This window comes from Tasmannia lanceolata, unplaced genomic scaffold (assembly GCF_043159265.1).
Source record: "Tasmannia lanceolata isolate RefF3 unplaced genomic scaffold, GAP_Taslan_0.1 ptg000037l, whole genome shotgun sequence".
NCBI classification, from domain to species: domain Eukaryota; kingdom Viridiplantae; phylum Streptophyta; class Magnoliopsida; order Canellales; family Winteraceae; genus Tasmannia; species Tasmannia lanceolata.
In genome coordinates this window covers 50,789,776-50,811,781 of record NW_027518714.1, presented here as the reverse complement: position 1 = coordinate 50,811,781, position 22,006 = coordinate 50,789,776, and the positions used below count along the sequence as shown (strand labels likewise).

General features: G+C 36.6%; 2 protein-coding genes across 7 annotated transcripts; one reads left to right on the top strand and one right to left on the bottom strand.

Annotated features, from left to right (window-relative positions):
- The first annotated feature begins 1,067 nt into the window (after positions 1-1,067).
- On the top strand, positions 1,068-6,543 carry LOC143860571 (protein WVD2-like 7). The gene is made up of 9 exons (XM_077371276.1): positions 1,068-1,395; positions 2,030-2,644; positions 3,179-3,562; positions 3,661-3,719; positions 3,898-3,972; positions 5,157-5,259; positions 5,373-5,444; positions 5,591-5,701; positions 6,072-6,543. Exons 1-9 carry the CDS (start codon positions 1,330-1,332, stop codon positions 6,285-6,287), a joined length of 1,701 nt encoding a protein of 566 aa, XP_077227391.1. The 5' UTR covers positions 1,068-1,329; the 3' UTR covers positions 6,288-6,543.
- On the bottom strand, positions 3,999-19,544 carry LOC143860569 (two-component response regulator ORR26-like). 6 transcript variants are annotated; one of them, XM_077371272.1, is made up of 7 exons: positions 19,282-19,421; positions 18,024-18,072; positions 17,177-17,329; positions 16,676-17,065; positions 16,121-16,197; positions 8,519-9,410; positions 6,638-7,002 (listed from the first exon to the last, which is right to left on the bottom strand). In XM_077371272.1, exons 1-7 carry the CDS (start codon positions 19,285-19,287, stop codon positions 6,941-6,943), a joined length of 1,629 nt encoding a protein of 542 aa, XP_077227387.1. In that variant the 5' UTR covers positions 19,288-19,421; the 3' UTR covers positions 6,638-6,940. The 6 variants fall into 6 exon arrangements, with proteins under 6 accessions (XP_077227386.1, XP_077227389.1, XP_077227388.1 ...); XM_077371271.1 differs by lacking the exons at positions 6,638-7,002; positions 18,024-18,072 and adding an exon at positions 3,999-4,512 and having other exon boundaries at positions 19,282-19,543; XM_077371269.1 differs by lacking the exon at positions 18,024-18,072 and having other exon boundaries at positions 6,639-7,002; positions 19,282-19,544.
- Positions 19,545-22,006: the final 2,462 nt, after the last annotated feature.

Sequence of the window (22,006 nt, the reverse complement as noted above, 5' to 3'; positions counted from 1 at the left end):
TTTATGCCTTTTCTCTTATACTTTACTTTCTCATCTCTACTTTCCTTCCCATTTCTTCCTTCTATGTACTTCTTTCCATTTATTCGACAGGATGGGGAGGCACCTAAGGCATTAGGTGAGAACATTTAGATGGACATACTTGCATTTCACGTGGCTTTGACTAGTAGCCAAAAAAATCCAAAATACAAGGGAAGTCTTATTGTGATGTTGCAACCACTGGTGGTTCAATACAACCCCCCCATATCCAGCTCTCTGTTTCTTTGTGTTTCTCCAAAGCAATATCTGCCAAAAATTCAAAACTTGGTATGGAATATAGCAAAAGATTGAATTTGAGTAGCATTTGTTCAGTAGTTATTAGACAAGAGAAATGGGAACCCAATAGCCATATTAATTATCCATGACAGTTTCTTGCAATTCTTTTGTGAATGGACGGTGGATAATTAATTATACATTCCTGCATGATTGGGCCCCTATGCCATTATTAAGTTAATAAAAGCTGGATTAAGCTACCTTGTTAGTAAGGGTTTGTAGGTGGGCCCCATAGTGTATTAACTATCAATCAATTTATGATTTATAAGCATTGTCAGAGCACAATCTGATGGTGGTGATGAAGTATATAACCATTATTCGATCACATCGGACGGTGCTGATAAGTGGGCCCTCCATCTGTTAGAGAGGTGTGTGGGGTTCACCCAAATGGTAAGTGTCTTACTCATAGTTAGGTTGTTTAAAGTGGGCCCCACATCATTAACCATTTGAAAGACTGAGCATGGAGAGAAAGTTTATGCCATGCATTTTCAATTTGGCAAATGATATTTCCACCTCTTCTTTTCAAAAATACTTCATTTACAGCTCCTTTTGTCTTTTTTCTTCATTTTCAAGAAATCAAAAGACAAACAACAAAAGGGTGGAAATGATACAAAAGGAGGTGGAAATATCATTTCCCTTTCACTTTTTTATTCATTTCCTTCTGTTTGTAGTCTGATAAAGTTCCTATAAAACCTTTCACTACCTTTGATTTAATAGCTTCTATAATCAGAGCAAGGTCTGTGGGCCCCTTTTCTCTTTCTCTCTTTCAAATTCAAATCAACCAACGAATCTATATTTTGAAAAGGTTTAACATGAGGGCCCACCCTATGAGAAAAGAATTAAAGGCCTTTTCCCGTTAAGCTAAACAAAACCCATAAAATCTCTCTCTCTCTCTCTCTCTCTGAATGGACCCAATGCTTTTGCTTCAAATTTCAAATGACTGTTCTGTAGAGTTATGAAAGGGGAGAAAGGGTGAAGAGAATCCAAAGGAGTTTTAGAGATTTCTCTTCTGCAAAGGAAATGGGAGAATCAGCTTGTCTTATGCAAAGCTTTTCTCATGCTTCTGACATTGCCCATGAGAGCCAGGTAAAAAAGAGGATAAACAACTCTTTTCCCTTTTTGTTATAAACTTTCAACTTCTTGTTAATAGGTTTAGTACTCATGGATTTTCATGAGTTTATGAGTTTATTTGTTTGTTCTTTTTGCTTTTCAGTTTTTTTTTTTTTTTAAATGGATTTTCCAAATCAACATGTTCTGTGTCTGGTTTGCTTGTTTTCTCAATTTTTCTTCATTGATGGATCTGTTCCAGTGTTTTCAAATCATGGGTATCTGTGTTTGCTCCTTTATCCATCTCCATTCATGCCGATTGTGATGCGTTTTCTGTATCATGGTTGTCATTTTTTTTAAATCTTTTTCTATTTCTTCACTGTTGATTGTATTCAATGTCAAGGTCTTTCTGTTTCTTCCTCTTCTTTCTGTTCTTTTTTGCCTTTTGTTTTGTTGCCATTGTTGTTGATTGCGACAACCTTTGATGGGCTTTTGATGTCATGGCGTGTCTCTACCTTTTCCCTTTATTCCTATCAAAAGACTGCTTTTAGGTTTTTGTCTCTTCAATTTGTATGATATAGATGCCATTCAAATTTTTTTCATATGATATAGATTGCTTTAAGAATTGAGCTTCAATGGTATTGCTATGAAAACTAGAGAAAATGTGTTACAGGGGAATCATGTTCCTGTATTGGAACAATCGATTTCTTTCGGAAGGTTCATGTCGGAGTCATTATCATGGGAGAAATGGTCATCCTTCTCTCACAACAGGTACTTAGAGGAAGTCGAGAAGTACTCAACGCCAGGCTCTGTGGCTCAGAAGAAAGCTTACTTTGAAGCCCAATATAAAAGAATTGCTGCTAAAAAGGCAGCAGCATTGCTTGAGCAAGCAAATTCTGAAGATAACAACTCCCCCGAGCGAGAAACTGATAATGGAGTTCATAAAAATGCTGAACCAGATATAGAGAATGGGGAGGGATTCAATAATCAGTCCAATGTTGTTGATATGAATAACAAGTTGGATGAATCAAACAGATATATAGCTGTTGATAAACCAGATGGAGTTGATAAAACCACTTTCGAAACGAGTTTCTTTGTTGAAGCAAATGGGTCTAGTTTGGATGAGAAAAAGGGTGATTTGGAAACAACAATTGTGGAAGTAGCAGATCCTCCAATGGAGGACAAGTTTCCCATTGAGACCCCAGTCCAGACTGTGTCGCCACCACCGGTTGGAGATTTTGAGAACCACAACATGGTTTCTGAGATAGAGCTTAGTGTGCCATTAAAGGTATGTTGAAGTATAAATGATTAAATAACACCAACTCTAACAGCTTAAGCTTTTGGAGTAATTGGTTGTTTCGCATGGTATCAGAGCAAATGTCATGAGTTCAAAACTCCTTGATATTAAAAATCCACATGTAATGGCCGACCTAATAGAGGGGCCACACGTGCCATGTGTAGGCCAACCCCAAAAAAGAGGGCCCGCCACACATGAGGGGGAGTATTAAAGTATAAAAGATTAAATAACGCCATTTCCAACAGCTTAAGCTTTTGGAGTTACTGGTTGTTTCACATGGTATCAGAACTAACATCTTAGGCCCTGTTTGTTTTAGATTATGAATACCGATTGTGGAGTCCCCAACCGATTATTGGACCGAAAATTGAAAGAAAATTTGAGTCCAATAATCGGTTGTAATAATCTAAAACAAAAGCTTTTGGAGTAATTGGTTGTTTTACAAGGTAAATGCTTTTTTCAGCAAATGAAGTGATGGTTTTTGAATTGAAATTGTAGTGTTACTCTTTTTTGGCTGTGGCAATTCAGGAATGTTCTTATGTGAACCGGGAGAATTCGGCGGTAGTGAAAAAGAGATTGGGTGTTTCTGTTTCAAAGCCAACAGTTCCTCATAGGACATCCAAGCCCCCTCCTTCCCCTGCAAAACACACAACTCCTAATCATCCCAGAAAAGAAAATAATGCCACCCCAAATAGTAAAAAGCTTGCAAGGGACTCGGCGGAGAAAAAGAGATCAACACCAAAATCATTGCATATGTCAATCAATTTTGCACCATATTATGCTGGTGAAACCACTTCAATAAATACAAAGAGACATTCTCCCATAATTGACAAGATACGGGGCTCAAAAATCGCTCCCAGTTCCTCAAAGCCATCTCAAGAAAGTCCGAATACTCATAAAACACCAACTAGGGTGCTTCTCGAACTCCAAATATTCTTATGCTTATTCAATGCACACAATTTTTTTTTTTTTTTGAGCTCACTGTGAGGAGCTTAATTTGCAAATTGCAGGTGTCTATGAATGATGCACTAAAGCTTCCATCAAGGACCCCTCAATCCGAAAATAGAAGGTATAGAATTTATAGAATTCCATAGAAGATACAAAACTCTAAAAGCCTGTACTAACACTGTGTAGTCTGAAACTTTTCATACTCATATATTTTGGCTGCTGTGGAGTGCATGTTAAAACAGTTATTCCATATGTTATTGTTGTTTCACTTAATTTAAATTTATGTAACTTATTTGCAGGACTAAAATGTCATTGGAACACACAACTATTGGCAGCAGAAAAGACGATAGGAAATGGCAGTCGCTCTCTATGGAGTAAGAGGCTTTTTACTCGTATCACATCTCATGGTTCACTTCTTTTATTTATTTATTTTTGAAATAGTAACTAAAAATTTATTTAGTACAAGGAAAATTACAGGAGGGGTAGAGATTGCTCCACATATACAACATCCCTATGGACAACACTTTTGACTAGCATGTCCGCTATCTCATTTGCACTATGCGAATATAAGAAAAAGAAATTCACCACAGTCTTGAGCTCTTACACTTTGCTTTAGGATTGTTGTGTCTTCTCCAACCATGAACTGACCATCACCTCATCACAAAGATTTGGAGACCAGTAAGGAGGGCCCTAGCCTTTTGCTTCATTGGAGTTTGCAAACTCCAACTGAGCTGGATAAAGGCAAGATCACCTCCCCTTCATTGCGGAGAACTACCCACAATCTGGTCCGGCTCGGATTCCCTAAATATGAGGAATCAAAATTTCTCTTGATCAGTTGAGACCCCCAAACTCTCTCAGCTTACACACATTCTCCCACTTGACAATGTGCTTCATCTTCTCACCTCATTCTCTACCTGCTCACAAAAAATTCTCAGTCATTTTTTTGAAGGTATAAGTCCTCAGTTATTTCTCACTCTGTAGTGATTGATACTTGAATCTTAAACAAGATTTTAAGTTTTCATTTCAGTATGCATTTTGGTCGTGATGAAAATGAAAACATGTCAGTTTTGGATTGAAATTTTAGTAGAAATCCTATAAAATCAAGGAAACATATGTAAATGGTGGACATTTAAGCTGAAACTTCATTTCATGAAGTGCTAGAATAAGCACAAATACACATTAAAAACCATCACATAAGAAAAAAACCAACTACAATGGTTTAACAACATTGAAAACCTTGTGACATGCACATTTCACATGAAATTCATATAAATATTAATACATAATATATACACCACATTTCACATGCAATTCATATATATATATAACTGTGTATCGGGTTTGGTTTGCATTTTGGTGGGGATGGAAACAAAAACATTTCAGTTGCTTTGTGTCGGTTTCGGTAGAGTTTTTTTTTAATGGTAGTTTCAGTATATATTTACCATTTTCAAATAAAATAAAATAATAATAATATCTTAAAGATGGACATATAATAAATGACTAGGGTTACAAAGGGCAGCTGTTACAGAGCTCTACTGAATATTTGTTTGTGTGGCAGCCATTCAAAATCTTCAAGCATTTCTGGAAATAATGGGCGTTCCCCAAGTGTAACATCTTCTTTTAGCTTTAGGAGCGACGAAAGAGAAGCAAAACGGAAGGAGGCAAGAAGACCTGATTCAATAATTCATTTTAGTTATTTTTTTTCACATAGACTATATTTTTGTGTGGATAACTTTCCCTTTCCAATCTCAATTGAGTGCCAATTTTTTCTCAGTACTTTCTGAAGTTAGAAGATAAATTCAATGCTAAGGAGGCACAGAAAGTAGAGATTCAAGCAAAATCAAAGGTGGTTCTTTTTATGCTACCAAAGTTTGTTTTAGATAAGTTAATCTTAATATGATAAGTTAATCAAAGGTGATTCTTCTTATGTACTTCTAGCATAATTTGGATAATTTCATTGGAATCAGCTTTTGCCATATTCATTTGATGCAGGAAAAAGCTGAAATTGAACTTAAAAAGCTACGCCAAAACCTAGGCTTCAAAGCCAAACCCATGCCGGACTTTTATCGCGAAAAAGAACCACCAAAGAATCAGATCAAGAAGGTATATTTATCAGCTTAATGTGTTTGTTGATGATGCTGTAACCATAATAGGTGACTTTCACCAATAATGGTTTCCACTCTGTTATCATAATTTGTGTAATGCCTAACCCCACCATGGGTCGGTAATGTAAATAATTTTAGTCAATCTTGGCCATAGATTTCCTAATCGGTAGTTCTAGATCATTAATCCCCAATTGAAGAGATCAATGTGATCATATATCTATCGATCAAGGAATCTATGGACAAGATTGACTAAAATTATTTAAATTACCGACCCATGGTGGTGTCAGGCATTACAATTTGGGTTGCTGCTCAATGCCTATTCAAATTGTTTTCATTTCTGGTCTATGCATGCCAATCATGTTTTGCAGATTCCAGTAACACGGCCTAGATCACCCAAGCTTGGAAGGAAGCCCAATCCTTGTGCGTTCCAGGATACAGGCTCATTACCACCTCTGAGACCTCCAGTCAAGGGTGATAGCTCCAAGCATGCCAAAGAAAAGAATAGCAGAATGCCAAATTGTTCTCTTAATCCATTGCCAAACAAGAATACCCATGAGAATACTTCACCAAACATTCGGTGTTGAGTTCACAAGCCTTTTCATTTAGATTGTGCCAAGGATTGGTTTCTACATTCCAAGTAGCATTTAAGTTTTGTAGGTTTGAAATCTTGTATTCACTGGTAAGTGTGCTGTCTATATGATTTCTTTTTTCTTGAGGGATTTCAGAGCAAATAGATAACAAACACAGTACTGCCACCGCACTCACGTTTATGCTCCCACTGTTTAATTACTAATAATTATGGGTTGTGAGAGTTAAATAGTACTTAAGATGGTTATGGTATACTGCTTGCAGATCATTGCAGGGAAAGAAAAAGAAAATTAACACCATTTATGCCTTCCAGAAAATCTGTTCTTGTAAGGGTTAATTAAATAATATGCCATGTTTATGATGGTTATGGTAGACTGTTTACAGACAATTTCTGGTAAAAAAAGAAGAAAATAACATTTATACCTTCCAACTCTCTGGTTCTAATTGTATAGGGGTTTTAGCACTCACTACAAATTATTTCATGATGAGCAAACTTTTCAGATTTAAATCCCATCAGAAGTCAGTAATTAATTGAGCTTGTTTTGACTGTTGAACAATGTCTGGATCTACCATTCAACCCAAAAAAAAAACTTCTGGGCCTCAAATTCTTTTGATCATACACATGCCCCTTATAAGTGCTAAAAAGCCCCTACTTCAAAGCATTTTCTGGAGTTGTTGTGACATGGCCATCCACACAAGGAAATCTTCTTTCTGTGAGATAAGTATTCAATTTAGAAAACAAAGGAAAACGTGTAGAACCAGGAACATAGAATGTCAATATATAGCTTGTAGGAAGTTGCTAGGCAATAGTGAGGAAAGCCATTTTGCGGCTGGCTTTTGCATATAGAACAGCCCCTCAGATGCATTATATGAATAAGACAAAATTTGCCAAAAAACCATCCTGTTTGGCTGTTCTCACTTCCAAAAGCCACCCGCAAAAAGGCTTTCCACGAAATTGCCTAGCAAATCCCTAACTTGTAATATATTCTATCAGAAAAAAAAATTGGACGATTAATGATTAGAGAGAGGCTTCTAAGTCACTGATACAATAGAGAGAGGCTGACTGAAGGTTTATGTGATATATTTCAGCCTCCAAGGATCTTATACTTGTGAATTCAAGAAGCCTGATAAGGCATCGCCCTTTACGTATGTGCAGGTATGATGGAGAAACAAAATGTTCAAGTCACATCCATTTGTGATTGTTGTCACTACCATCGATGCGAAGTTCTAACAGAGAAAATGTGCCACACTAAGAACATGTATACATGAATGTGTGCGTGTGATGTTTAATATTTGTGTAGGGATGTGATGTGTTCCGTTTAAATGGGCACTCGTGTGCATGTGCATGTCCATGCATACTTGCAAAGGAGTTTGTACGTATGAGTGAATTGGGGTGCTTGTATGCATGTGCGCCAAGGTACTGAAAATCGGAATTGAATCGTAATTTGTAACAGGGTCGAATCGTAGATCAGATGGTAAACCATAAGATTTTTTTTTCAGATTTATATATAAAAAAGTAAAAAATAAGAATAAAATGAGTAATTATCTATTCTGCATTCAAAATTATTAAAGTAAATATAAAATTCTATGATTAATGATCCAAACTTGCGGCTGGTATTGGTAGAAGTAGGAAGACTGAGGAGAAGAAGGAATGATGAGGAGAAAAAGGAGAAGGAGAAGAATAGAGTTGGGGTTTTCTTTACTTGTTTTTAGGTTATAAATTGGGGTGGGGGTTATATACGATTTATTTCTGATTGTAAATGGCCCACCATACAAAAAAAAGGAACAAAAAAGAGTCGTAAAAAATCGTAATAATCGCAAGATGCAAAATTGAATTATACTTGAATTGTAGGATTTTTTTGAAAAACTATTCTTCCTTCTGATTTGAATCGTTCAACCCCTGATTTAATTTGAATCATACGATTCAAAACGTGAATAGTACAATTTTAACATGGCATGCACCTATACATATGTATGCCCTTCCTTATGCCGGTCCATCAGCAATATTTAAAAATGGAGTTTCATCTTTAATCATTTGAAGTTGAAACTACATGCATGAAATGCTTACACATAAAAAAAGGCATACCTTATTATATTGCTTATGTTCATTGTATGCATTTCCACACCAATGTGCAAAACAGCTAAGAGAGACTGCATAGCCTAATCCATTCTTTGGCATGGAACAAACATAAGCGAGAGACAGGTTACACTATGTATAGACCTTTACCTATTATTGGATGCTCCACCATGTCATTTGGATAATCACAATACCTCAATCCATCATTATAATCATAACACTCCAGGTTGTTAAGCGCGACATTCTCCAAAAAACCATAGCCTTGAAGGGAACAGAGTTGCAAGTCCTCATTTGGAGAAGCCAAAAATGAGCCATTTTTAAGAGTCAAATTTTGAGGAGATTCCCAGCCATCGATAGAATTCTGATCGAACTTGTGACTTTTGGTGCTTGGGGACCCACTAGTAACGAGTATCTCTTCAAATCCTCGAGGATTCACAATGTCGTTCTCGAACAAAACGGAACATGAGTCAAATGAGTATGCTATTGGAGATAAATTTCTAACATGGTTGGTTTTGGAGTCAGTACATAGTGTTTTGATTTGAGATGGACATGTACTATCCCCATCTGTAATAGTACTTACCTTAACAGATGGAGGGGTTTGTAGGTCATCAACCCGAAAGAGATGTTGTTGTCTAGGCAACGACAAATGTGGGTAGGAAATGGCAGGTCTAATTGATTTATTGCAAACATTTGGCACCATTCCCCCTAAAGAAACAACGACGCCTATTGGAGGAACACTCTTGATCTTCTGAGCCTCCAAACTATCAACAGTCAAAGCTTTTTTGGCATCTGTTACTGGCAAGAAAGATACCATGTGCTTCAAATCATCCTCATGGATTTCTTGGACCACATCTTGAACAAAGCTTTTTTCACCGGAGTACCCAAAGCTGTTGACTGGATTATGTTGTTGTGTTGTTATTGAGCTCTGAAATGCAAATTTTCCTGGTGGATCCTTAGAACAGAAATCTGTTTGCATAATCCCACAAAAAGAACCGTTCGGTTCATTTTGCTTCTGTAACCTACTCAAGTAGAGGCGGTATTTCTGCACAATGAAATTCATAATATGTTTGCTAAGACAGAAAACACGTATTAAAAACCAGTATAAAACTTAACTAGATATATGTTAGAAGATGAAATTCATAATATATTTGATTATAACATCTTTAAGACTCACATACTCAAAATTATAATTGCAAATATGAGACACTAACTCAAAATTATAATTTTAAATATGTGGCACTGACAAGTATGAAACATGGATAGTTAATTCGAATAGAGTGACATGTTTGGAATATGAAAGTCATTCGAACAGTGGAAGAATTCATGCAGTATTTGGTACAAGTATGGTATCATAACGTGTTGGATACAGTCCACTGAGCGTAAGTAAGAATTCGGGCATTGTAGATCTGATTACTCAGATGTTCTTTGAAAAACATCAACACAAAAATCATGCATGCGCCTAAAAATCAAACAATAGTTAATATCAGTCAATTTCAAATCATCATTAAAAGTATATTTAGCAGAAAGATAGAGAAATGAAAACTAAATTTGTTTGTTATTAGCATAATTTTCCAATTAAATTAAAAAGAAACAGTCTCGAGAAGTAGAAACTTTGATTTCAGAAGCCCAATGATATCAATCAAGCATTAACATATTATAGAATTAGAAAGGAGTACTTCGTAAAATATCCAAACTAGCTGGACGGTTGATCGGCATAGTGATTGAAAACCAACTTGGTTAAACTGGGTTTGCCATTGGACCGGCAAATCAAACATGAACTTTAAATTCTGTATCCCAGTAGTTTCGGTCAGGAGCAGTGTCTAAAAACTCAAACTCAGATGAGGACTCGGCCAAGCTAAAACCGAGTCAAAACTGAGTCGACTTGGGGAGTCAACGATTGATGCTGTCAATTTTGCATTAATTGGTGTGAGCTAAAGAAGTTTTTTTTATTAAATGAGTGGTGCAACTTGGGCTTCGGACGAGAATTCGACCAAGTTGAAACCATAGTTTTAAATTTCCATCAAAACTGACATGAAACGACCAGAATGCATAAACTAAAATTGTAAGTGTAATGCCATAGTGGTATATGTATTACATAATTATATTTATATGAATTGCATTCGAAATGTGGTGCATGTATTATGTATAAATATTTATATGAATTACATGTGAAATTTGGTATGTACTAAATTATCAACATGGTTTTAAATTTCGGCCGAACGAAATATTTCGGTTTCGGCCGCGACCGAAATGAAATTTACATGAAGTCGTTTCTTTACAAGATTTCGGTGAAATTTCACCGAAATTCCGAAATTTCGCCGAAATGTCACCGAAATTAAACGAAATTTCGTTTTTAGCCTTTTTTACAAAATTTCCACCGAAATTTTAAATAGATCCACCGAAATATTGTAATTCCCACCGAAATAGCCAAAAGTTCCACTGAAATCGCCGAAATTTACACTGAAATTTTAGACATTTCGATCGAAATTAAAAAAAAAAACGAAATCATAATTATATTTTTACATGATTTCGGGTGAAATTTCAGTCCGAAACCGACACCGAAACCAAAATTAAAAACCTTGATTATCAAACATGAGTGACAATGCATGTTACTAGGTGTTCGATGTTTTTAAGCCATTATAGATGGTTGTCTTGCTTATGTGATAGTTTCTTTTTCTTTTTTATCTTTTTTTTGAATTCTTGCTTATGTGATAGTTTCTAAGTGTGTATTTGTGCATTTTTTTTGAATTCTAGCATTTCCTAAAGTTTTATCTTTAGATTCTATCACTTGCATATGTTTTCATATGTTTCTATAATTTTACATGATTTCTACCAAAATTTCCACCCAAAACCGAAACGTTTCCGAATGAAACCGATATTAAAAAGCTTGATTGAAACCAAGTCGCCCTGGTAGAGTTGTCGATTGACTTAGAGTTTCTAAGCAGTGGTTAGAGTGAATTTGTTTATGCAAGTAGCAAGTGGAAAGATTAATTTAATCAATGTTTCCTTCGTTTTAAGACTGTAAAAACAGCTTAATTAAAAGAAAAACAAAGATCTAAAGGGGGGACAAAGATTGCACTACATACAATGATTGTCTAAGAACACCCAATTTAGAAAAAGTGTTTGCCACCTCATCAGCACTACAGGGAATATGACAAAATGAAAAGGAATGCATATTACAGTTACAAAGCTCCCTAATCTTCAATGACCCCGGAAAATCTCCACGGTCTTGGTGATTAATTTTTTTGCCCACTAGATGACGTTGGAATCTCCCTTTCCCAAAGGAAGCCACTATGATCAATTATAAGGAGCTAAATGTCCATCAACCATGCGCAAGCCTCTGCCTCATTGGAGTTTTTCTACCAATCTGGATGGAGAAAGAGATCACAGCATCTCCCAATCAAGCATGAATTACTTATGCAGTTTTAAGCTCTGATAGACAATTTCTAATTAATATATAGAAAGAGTGGAAACCATAGTAGTCGGAAACTCCTTGGTCGGGTGGGAAACTCGTTTCCCCTAAAACCCTTATTGGAAACATTTCCGAAACTTGACAAAAAAAAAATTGGGGAAACTTTTCCGAAACGCTTGGGAAACATATGGGAAACATGTGGGAAACATATGGGAAACACGTGAGAAACGTCTACAAAACTAATGGAAAACTCATGTGTGAAACTTACGAAAATCGTTTTGCAAAAAAAAAAAAAAAAAACACCTAAAAAATGAGGAATAGATATTTTTTTTGAAATGGTGAGGAATAGATATTGAAAAGGAAAACAATAGCATTTATTGTAATACAAATAAAAATAAGTAAAAAAATTATGCTAAAAATAAAATTTGTAAAAAAACATACATAAATTATCTATGAATGCCTCTAATTTAAATAAAAATTATGAAAATAATTATATATGTATATTTGTGCGTAAAATTCCGTATAAATTTGAAATAAACATATTTAAAATCTACTAACACACATAATTTCGTGTTTACCTTGTGTTTCATATGTGTTTTCATTGATGTTTCTCTAGCGTTTCTCAATGTGTTTCTCTTACAATTTTCTATCGTTTTCACGTTTCTCGCTACCCCTCTACTTTTTTCCCATGTTTCCCATTTCCGTTTCACATTTCGCTTCCCGAATTCATTTCCTAACATGGTAACTATGGTGGAAACCATTGTTCTAGGGACTGGACCAGCCTCCAAACTAACATTTCAAACAACGCAAACTTTAATTTCTGGAAATTTCTCCCATCCTTATTGTAAATCATGGATAATGAAAGATTGAGAGCTGATGCTTTTGAAACACATCCCATTGGACGGACCTGAACAGGACTGAACATGACTGGTTCAGAAAAAGTAATATGATGAATGGAATGTGGATAGTAAAAACTAGACAGAACATGACTGGTTCAGAAAAAGTAATATGATGAATGGAATGTGGATAGTAAAAACTAGACAGAACATGACTGGTTCAGAAAAAGTAACATGATGAATGGAATGTGGATAGTAAAAACTAAAATATTACTTAAAACAATAAAGGTTAGAAACATAAATGATGTGAGAAGACTTCAACTAGAACATGGACAATTCAACTAGAACATTTAATTTCAGGCTAACGTCATCTTAATTCAATAGACAGCAACATTTAACATATAAAATATAAGATGATGTGGTTTTTTGATAGGTAAGATGCTATGTTTTCCACAGGGACCATAACGTTTATTACACTACATTATACGGTGGAAAGAAATCTATATTATAAACTACAAGATGTATTGAGGGAAAGTTTATTTTCTTGAAAGGAACTTATATCAGGTATCAGGTATCACACTGATCTAACTACAGGCCTTCCAATTACAGAAATTTTATCATGGAGGGCATGATGGACCTAGATATAGACAACAGATTTTAATAAAACATTTGATGAAGTGGCAAAAAGGTGTGCAGGTTAAAGAACGACGGACGTCTTGGCATTGGGAATCTAAAACTAAGAAATAAAGCCCTTCTTGGAATGGCTGTGGAGATATGAAGAAGAGAAAATTTTGTTATGCCGTCAAATACGTAAGGATAAATATGGGAAGGGTTGCGGTGGGTGGGAGAGTGGGAAGGTGGAACCCATCAATAGGAAAAGGCTCGGGTGCATTGAAGTCTATCTGCGAGTCTAGGCCTTTGTATGATCCATTTATGAGGTTTAGAGTGGGGAGGGGGGAGGGGACAAGGTTCTGGGTAGATTATGCAGACCTCCTGCATCTCTCGGTTGAATGACTTCTTCCCATTTCACTAGGGTTCCAAACGTGGCCCTGACTTCTCACCCAAAGTCACTTCCTTATCATCTTATTTCATTCTTCTGGCCTTTGGGAATCGCTAGATAGGAAGCTCCTTTAGACTGGCATGTTTTAGTCGATTTTATTAGCTTGACCCTTCCTACAAAGGACAACCATCTATCTGTTGGCATATCTAATCTTAACAATAATTGAATCTTTCTGCGAATCTTATTCCATCCAATCTTTTTTCTTTAACTCCTTAGTTTGAATGGGGATTCCAAGGTGCTGGATCAGTTCCTTAGAGTAAAAAATGAGCTTGCCGAACCTTATAGTTTCCTCTTAGTTGCAGGATAAAACCTTGCCTTGTTCTTGTTGATTTTGACCGCTTTACAGAAAAGATTTATAGCCTAAAGAACCTAGCCTCTACCTCGACACGCTCGCTCGCTTCCACCATGATAATTATGTTATCTGTGCAGTTCTCTATTCAGCCGTGGTTAATTGCTTGAACATTTGGGGCGAATTTCACACCTCTTGATTGGCCTAGGCTTTAACCGGTACTTGCTGATAGAATTTGCTATAAGAATGAACAAGTAGGGGGCCCTATGTTGTAAAGGGGCATCCTTGCTTGAGTCCACGACTCGCCTTGAAGAAATCTGCCTTAGACCCGTCTAATACTCTAATTAGCCTTCCTTCAGACGGTTCACGCTTCTGGCCTATATCTGTGAACCAGATAGGAGTTCAAAGAAATTGGATTTGAAAGAGGTATTATGGGGTACCTTATAGAGTCTTTGATCCCTGGAACTGGAAGGACAGAATGTGGGTTGGGGTGGGTGGGAGAGTAAGAAGTAGGAACCCATCAATAGGAAAAGGCCCGGGTGCATTGAAGTCTATCTGCGAGTCTAGGCCTTTGTATGATCCCTTGGTGAGGTTCAGATTGGGGAGAGGGGAGAGGACAAGGTTCTGGGTAAATCTTTGGATAGGAGAGTCAATGTTGTGCCATGCATTTCCGAGCCTAAATAATGCAGGGCGCTGGTGGATAGGGTACGGATTAAGGTGTCTGTTATGAGAAAGACGGAAAAGTAGTTTGGGTTGTGATTAAGACCATTGGGTTGATCATTGTGAGTGAAAAAAACAAGAAGTCACCTGCGAAGTTGTGAACTTAGTTTAGGACAGCTTGGTAGCGAACAAAAGCTTGCTGTTGTTGTTTGGACAGAAATAGAGGGCGAGAAGGAAGCCCATTTGGGTGTTCTTTGAGTAGCCACCATGTGAGCTGTAAGTTGAATATTTTGCAAAGAGCAAAGCCGTTGATTGAGCTCAGATAAAATGGTGGTTGCTGCTATGGACAGCAAGGGGGAATTGCTGGATTTGAGAGAGACAGTGTACCGATCGTGAAGACAATTAGTTTTGTGTACAAATACCTCTTGCATGAAACAAGATTGAAGAGCGGAGAAGAGCATCAAACAGAAATATGAAGAATTCTGTGTCGCAGTCTTCAATTGATCCAAACAGTCACAACGGCTACTTATGGCTTGCTGTAAACTGATTGGAGATGGCTGGGATGGTAAGGGCGAGTAATACTATTCAACTCTGGGTCATTTGGAAGCGGAAGCTCGAGCGCTTTTATGGGGATTAAAGTGGTTGACATCTAATGGTAATGGGCATCTCATCGTCGAAGGTGAGTCGTCAAATGTTCTATCATGGGCAAGCGGCAAAAAGGTGGGACCTTGGGCTCTATTGGATGTTATAAAAAAAATCCGTGATCTGGTGGCGTCGATTAGCCCTAAGTTTCAGCATATGTGTCGATCAGCAAACGAGGATGCACATAAGCTAGCGAAAGTATCCTTTTCAAAAAAAATAAAAATAAAATTGCATATACTACAGCCACTTGAAACAGATTCCCAAGTGGCAGTAAACGTTATCTATGGGAAATACAGTTGCCCATGTAAAAAATTACCCACCCTTGCAAAGATCTATGATCTTCTCGCCCAATTCAAGTCTTGGCAGCTAACCCACACATGGAGACAAGCCAACATGGCCGCCGACTTCCTTTCAAAGCCATCATGTCCTTGTAAAGGGAGTGATCTCCCACTGAATTCTATTCCTTCTCCCGTCAAGGACATTGTAATTAGCGACTCCATGGGAGCCTGCTACCCGAGGTCGTATTTTTTCTTAATTCAGGTAGGGTTCTGCCTAACCCCAGCTTATCAACCCAAAAAAAAGAGGATAACATCATACTGAATTCTGAATGTGAATTTCCTATTTAATTCAAAGAGATATGATAATAGTTTCTAGGAAGCATGCTAAGACAATTAAAAGGCAGGCATATTAAGTCATTCAACCCCATTTGAGAAACATAAATTTTTTGTCATTATTTCATTGAAGCTCAGTATTGCCTGATGAATATGATAACATGTTTTGCGCTATCTTGCATTGTCTGCATGACAGATAAATTTATGTTGAAACTGGAATAAAATTTGGACAGATATACTACCTGTAGATGGCTAGCGACATTTTCTCTAGTTAGCCAAGGAACATTCATCAAGTCAAGAATTTTCTTCGGACCAACCTCTGACAAAAGAAATTATGCATCATTAGTCCATATAACCATTGTCATATGAAAAATGAATAATAAACTAGTCCATATAACTCAATAGCAAACATCTTCCATTTAGAGCAAAAAATGAGAACAAATAGAAAATGAAGGAAAAAACTTTCAGTGTCATTTGTTTCCATATCCATAGTTTTAAATTTCAGACGAAATATTTCAGTTTCGGTTCGGACCGAGACCAAAAGTACATAGAATAGGTTTTACAGGATTTCGCCAAAATTTCGGAGCTGAAATCCGAAATTTACAAGATCTCCACCGAAATTTTTAAAAATACCAATTTTTTTTACAAAGTTTTACTTGATTTTGGCCAAAATTTCAGCCGAAATTGAAAAAATTCGGTTTCGGCACCACCGAAACCGACATTTAAAACCTTGTCCATATCCATAGAGAGGTATATAAGGAGGAGGGCAGCTGTTAAGTCAGTTAGCAAATACTTACTGTCAAATCCAATCTGATTTACAGCATTAACAAATCTCTGATGAAGATCTACTGACCAAACAACTCTAGCTTTCTTCGAGGAAGACGGGTCATTAAAGTCTTGGCCATCATACTCTTCATATTCCATATCTTTTCTTTTCTTCAGAAAGTTTGTATCGCCTCCACTTAGTAAGTGCACCTCATCAAATTCATCTGACCGAATTTTCAGCATCTGAGTATCATCATAGCTTTCATGACTCTCAGTTTCTTTCACCTCATGTATTTTCTTTCTAAAAACATGTTGCCATATATTACGAAGTTCTTTCATTCTGATGGGCTTAAGAAGATAATCACATGCTCCATGTTGAACTCCTTTCATTACCCTGCTTGTCTCCCCATCTACAGACATCACTATACAATTTGATAGAATATATCTCATGAGTTGTTCAAATTTCAAAAAATAGAAAAGATCGACAAGGAAAAACAACCTATGAATACAAAAGCTGACGATAGGGAACTAACTGATTACAGGTAGATCCATCTCAAGACCAACATGTTCAAGGAGCTTGAATCCATCCATGTCAGGCATGTTAACATCACTAATTACGATGTCAAATCTATTTTTTCGTTCACGGAGCATGTCTAAAGCATCTCTCGCTAAACCACATGTCATCACTGAAATTCACAAAGACATAAATAAGAGAAATTATCATGAAATTATTGAAATTCCCAATAACTTTAGCAGAGGTTAAAGGAGTAAAATGCATTACAACAGTATGTGATTGAATTTTTGGAAAGGCAAGCAATCAATGAGTATTATCCAATGGAACTATCATTTTGGAGAGCAATAAACGGTATTGTCTAGAGAAACAAATGTTGTATTACATAAATAACTATTTGAATAGTCAAGATCAACTTGGATGGATGGGCTTGAAACTTATTAAAGTGCTTACAGAAATAAGGTAATGTCTATTAAAATTTAAAACATTGAAGAGCTCACAAGTCTTTATCTTGGAAACTGTAGAAAGTCCTAACCAAAAAAGGGATAACATCATAATACAAAATACATTTTGAGAGATGAATTGAAAAATCTCCTACGCCATACCTATAAACACATTTCATGCATGTTATCGGTAATTTAGGCTGCATTTGCTAACCATTTTAGTAAATCTCTAATTTGGAAGTTCCAGAGAAAGGAAAATTAAAAAAATGCTCTTTGGTAAAAAGAAATTTTCTAGAGCCATTCTCTGATTTTTATCTTTCATAAGCACATTTCGGCTGACTTTCTTAGAGTGAAATGGAGTCGGTCCAGAAAAGTGATGTTTTAGAATTCAAGAAAGAGAAAGATCAGAAACAAAAGAATGTTTACCCAATGCAGCCTTACATATTGTGCTCCCTAATCTTGAAAACAGCTTCTTCTGTTCAAAACAATTTAATAGTAAGCTTAAAACTGTTATTCTTGTGTTTTGTTCCAACATGCTAGAATCTAAGCTAATACTTAAAGACCCAGCCTACTAGACTAGTCTTTCATGTCAAGAAACTTAATGGATACAGGTGTAAACACAGACATTTATTGCCATTTTGGGAAAAGCGATGAATATGAGTTTCTGTCTTCGAAAACCACTGTTAGCAAAAAAAAAAGGTTTTTGGTGCATATAAGTGATAGTCATAATATACAATCTCAGATAAATGAAATCACATGTTTCCTTGTTTCTTCCTTAACCAAGAATGAATTTAGTAAGACAATTCATTTTTTGATTACTGAAACTGTTTTGGTGGCAGAACTATGTCAGTGGCTCATGCAAACTCAGAAGTGTTTTTAAACATTAATTAATCTTTGGGTACATAGAGTTATATTTTTGGAATACGAAACCAAGTATAATGGGTGAAAAGGATTTCAAGCATTGACCCTCATGATCCATGTAGATGAACCCAACTAGTGTCAGGATTAGACTTAGTCAATTTGAGCCGGGTAGACTCTTTACCTTCTTCATGAAATTTTTCTAAAGGATTCATTAGCCGATCCCAACTAGTTTGGGACAAAGGCTTAATTGAGTTGAGTTGAGTTGAGTACCCTCCTCAGAGCCAATCTGATCGCCCTTCTCCTACGACAACCATTGCAGCAACACCCATATTTAATATGCTTTAAAACACATCAAACAATTTATCTTCCCCACCCAATCCCTTGATCCCCCAACTTATAATTGCATTCTTGATGACCCAATAAAAGTTCTAGTCTTCTAGGAATAGGACCACCAAAGAATTTTAGAAGCGGAAAATAGTACTGCTCTTCAGAATCTTACTTCTTAAGCAAATGCAAAAAGAGGCTGATGGCAAAGCATGGATTACAGACCCACATAATATGCAAAATTCAATTCAATTTATTATAGGAAGAACAATTCAGAGATAAAATTCACAAAGACAAAACACATAATATAGAACCCAATTTTGAATTTTGAATTTTGAATTTTTTTTTGAATTATATCTACTAGAACCCAATTCATCATTTTACCAAATCTCCTAGAACCGAATTCATCATCTTAAATTAAATCAACTAACAGATATAGAAAAAGCAAACAATAAGTCAAATAAAGAGAAGAAATGCCCATAGAAAAAGAGGATTTAACCTTCATAAGAGCACTTTTTTAGCATCTTTTCGAGGATTTTGAGCCAGGTAGGATCATCATCCACAACGAGAACCCTAAGACCTGCTGGAAAGGAGTCCATTCGAGGGGAAGGTAACCCATTATTCTCCATTGATCTGAGAGCTCTGTGTGTGTGTGTGTGTGAGAGAGAGAGAGAGAGAGAGAGGGTTTGGTGGGTTTTGGAATGGGATGAAATTTGAGTGAAGAGAGAGGTAAGAGAGTGATGAAGAGTTTAAAATGATTTGGAAGGAGAGAGAAAGTGGATGGAGAATGTCCAAAGAAAAACGAATATTGGCGCCCTTTTATTTAACGGTCCATGCGGCGCATGTTAGTCTCTATCTCTCCTTTACTTTTAAAATTTAGGGATTTTGGCAAAAGAAATCATCCACTTTGCTTTATTTGCAAAAAGAGTCTTCTAGTACGACAATCTGCAAATAGAGTCATCACATTTCAGTGAATTTTGTAAAGGGAAATGATAAATTCGCCCCTTTTCTTTACATGGGACAGCCAACTCTATGTGGCAACCAAGATAGCTGAATCCCTCCCAAGTGAAGTACATTAGCCCCTCTCTAGTCATAGATACACTCAAGGTGGCTGTCCCAAGTAAAAAAGGGCGCGGATATATCACTTCCCTTATGCAAATCAGGTCATGCCATCAATTTGTGACCAAAATATTCACACTGGATTGTTTTTACTCGTAAAAAGAGCAAAATGTCTTCATATATAGACAAAAAATACCTTGAAAATGACCAGAATACGCATGGCAGTTAATGATATGTTTTGAACGAGGGGTATGAGAATATCATTTCTTTATATACTAGCATTCTTGGCACATGCTATGTATGTGTGTGGTGCACAAAAAAGCCCCACCATATACATGTGCTCAAGTGAAGATCGTGAGACCTATGCCATCAAAACATGAGGCAAAATGGTGTGCCCCACTTGATGCATGGGTTTGAATTGAGTTGGTGGAACCCACCTTATCAAGATATACCAATGAGCCTCACAGGTATCTTGTCCTTTCCATTATGTATAGATGAGTCCTTTTTATTATGTAATTTTCATCTGAATAAGGACATTTTGGTCCTTTTATGAGTCCAAATCAATCCACGTGGGCATTTTGGTCACTAATTTATGACATGACATGATTTGTAAAATTCACTCAAATGTGATGACTATAATTACAAAGGGGAGTGATAAATCTACTCCCCAAATGGATAAATCGACTCCCCATGTGTCTTTCTCTCTCCTCTGGTCAGAGGAGAGAGAAAGACACATGGGGAGTCGATTTATCCATTTAAGAGGAGAGAGATAGACACATGGAGAGTCGATTTATCCATTTGGGGAGTCGATTTATCACTGCCCAATTGCAAATTGTCCCCTTTTTACAAATAAAGCAAAGTAGAAGACTACTTTTGCAAAAACCCCTTTAATAATTTAAGCGCTCTTTCTTAGCATCTCTCATCATGGGCAAGTTAGACTCTCTCTCTCTCTCCTCTGATTTTAATTTAAGCACCAACTTTAGGAGAGTGGAAACGAGAATCTTGGGCGAATGCTTGAATGTATGACACGTCTCACCATGTTTAACATATTTTATAGTAATAATGGTAAGAAAAGTGTAGTCTAAGGACCACTTTTATTCCTAATCTATATGGGTTACCCTAATATGCTATAAATGCAGATGGGTCCCACCTTAGATGGGCCAGATCACATCTCAAACGATTTTGATCGATTTCACACGATTCCAACCGTTGGATCAATGGCTTGTGGAAGGAATTTTCAGTTTTATAGGCAAATTATGGATTAGAATAATCTGATCAAAGTTATATCTGTGCATGCCAATCAAGTGGGCCCTACCAGATGTTCAAATGCTTACCAGCTGCATCCCATCACTCTTTGCTTCACAAATTAAATATGAAGGCAATGAGGAATGTAGCTGATATCCTCACTCCAATGTTTTGATATTGGCAGTCCTCTCATTTGGTCCCCACAAATTCCCACAAGCTACAAAAGCCAATTGGGAAGTTATTAAGTATTAACAAAGATAGGATTGTCAATATCAAACCAAGGGAGAGTGATTTCACCTTCCTATGGTGGTACTTGTACCGTTAGGTAGACTGTAAGTATGGGAATTTTTTTTTTAAATTTTTTAATATTGACATCCATCTTTTCACTTAGCCAATCAAGAAAGTGTTTAACAAAGTGAAGTGTCGTTATCAATACAAGAGAATTGTATATTATTTCCCCAATGGTTCGGAAATGATATTGGCACTCCATTGTTTCAACATTGCATGGATGCATCCCTTTAATAATCCCAGACAAGGCTTCTACTTGTTGCATGCCTAACGATAAAAAGGGTTCAAATTAGTCATAAAACCACTACAAGGGGGTTTAATTCATCCTAAAAAGGGGAGCGTTTAATCGTTTATCATTGCCCGAATTATCTCATCCATTAGATTGCAAATTTGGTACATGATTTATCCTATTTTATCCCCAAAAGTGCCTCAACCATTAATAGAAAGAGGAAATAGTTTGTGAGCAGCTGCTCAGATAAGGGGTCACATTTTTTGGGGGATCCAGAGCATTCATTTGGAAGGCCATTTCCATGGATAGGGTGTGTACCAAAAATCAGATCAATAGGATCATCCTAACCCAATCAAAGGTAGAGGGGAAAATGGACTGACACTGTGTGTCCATGTTTCTGCCC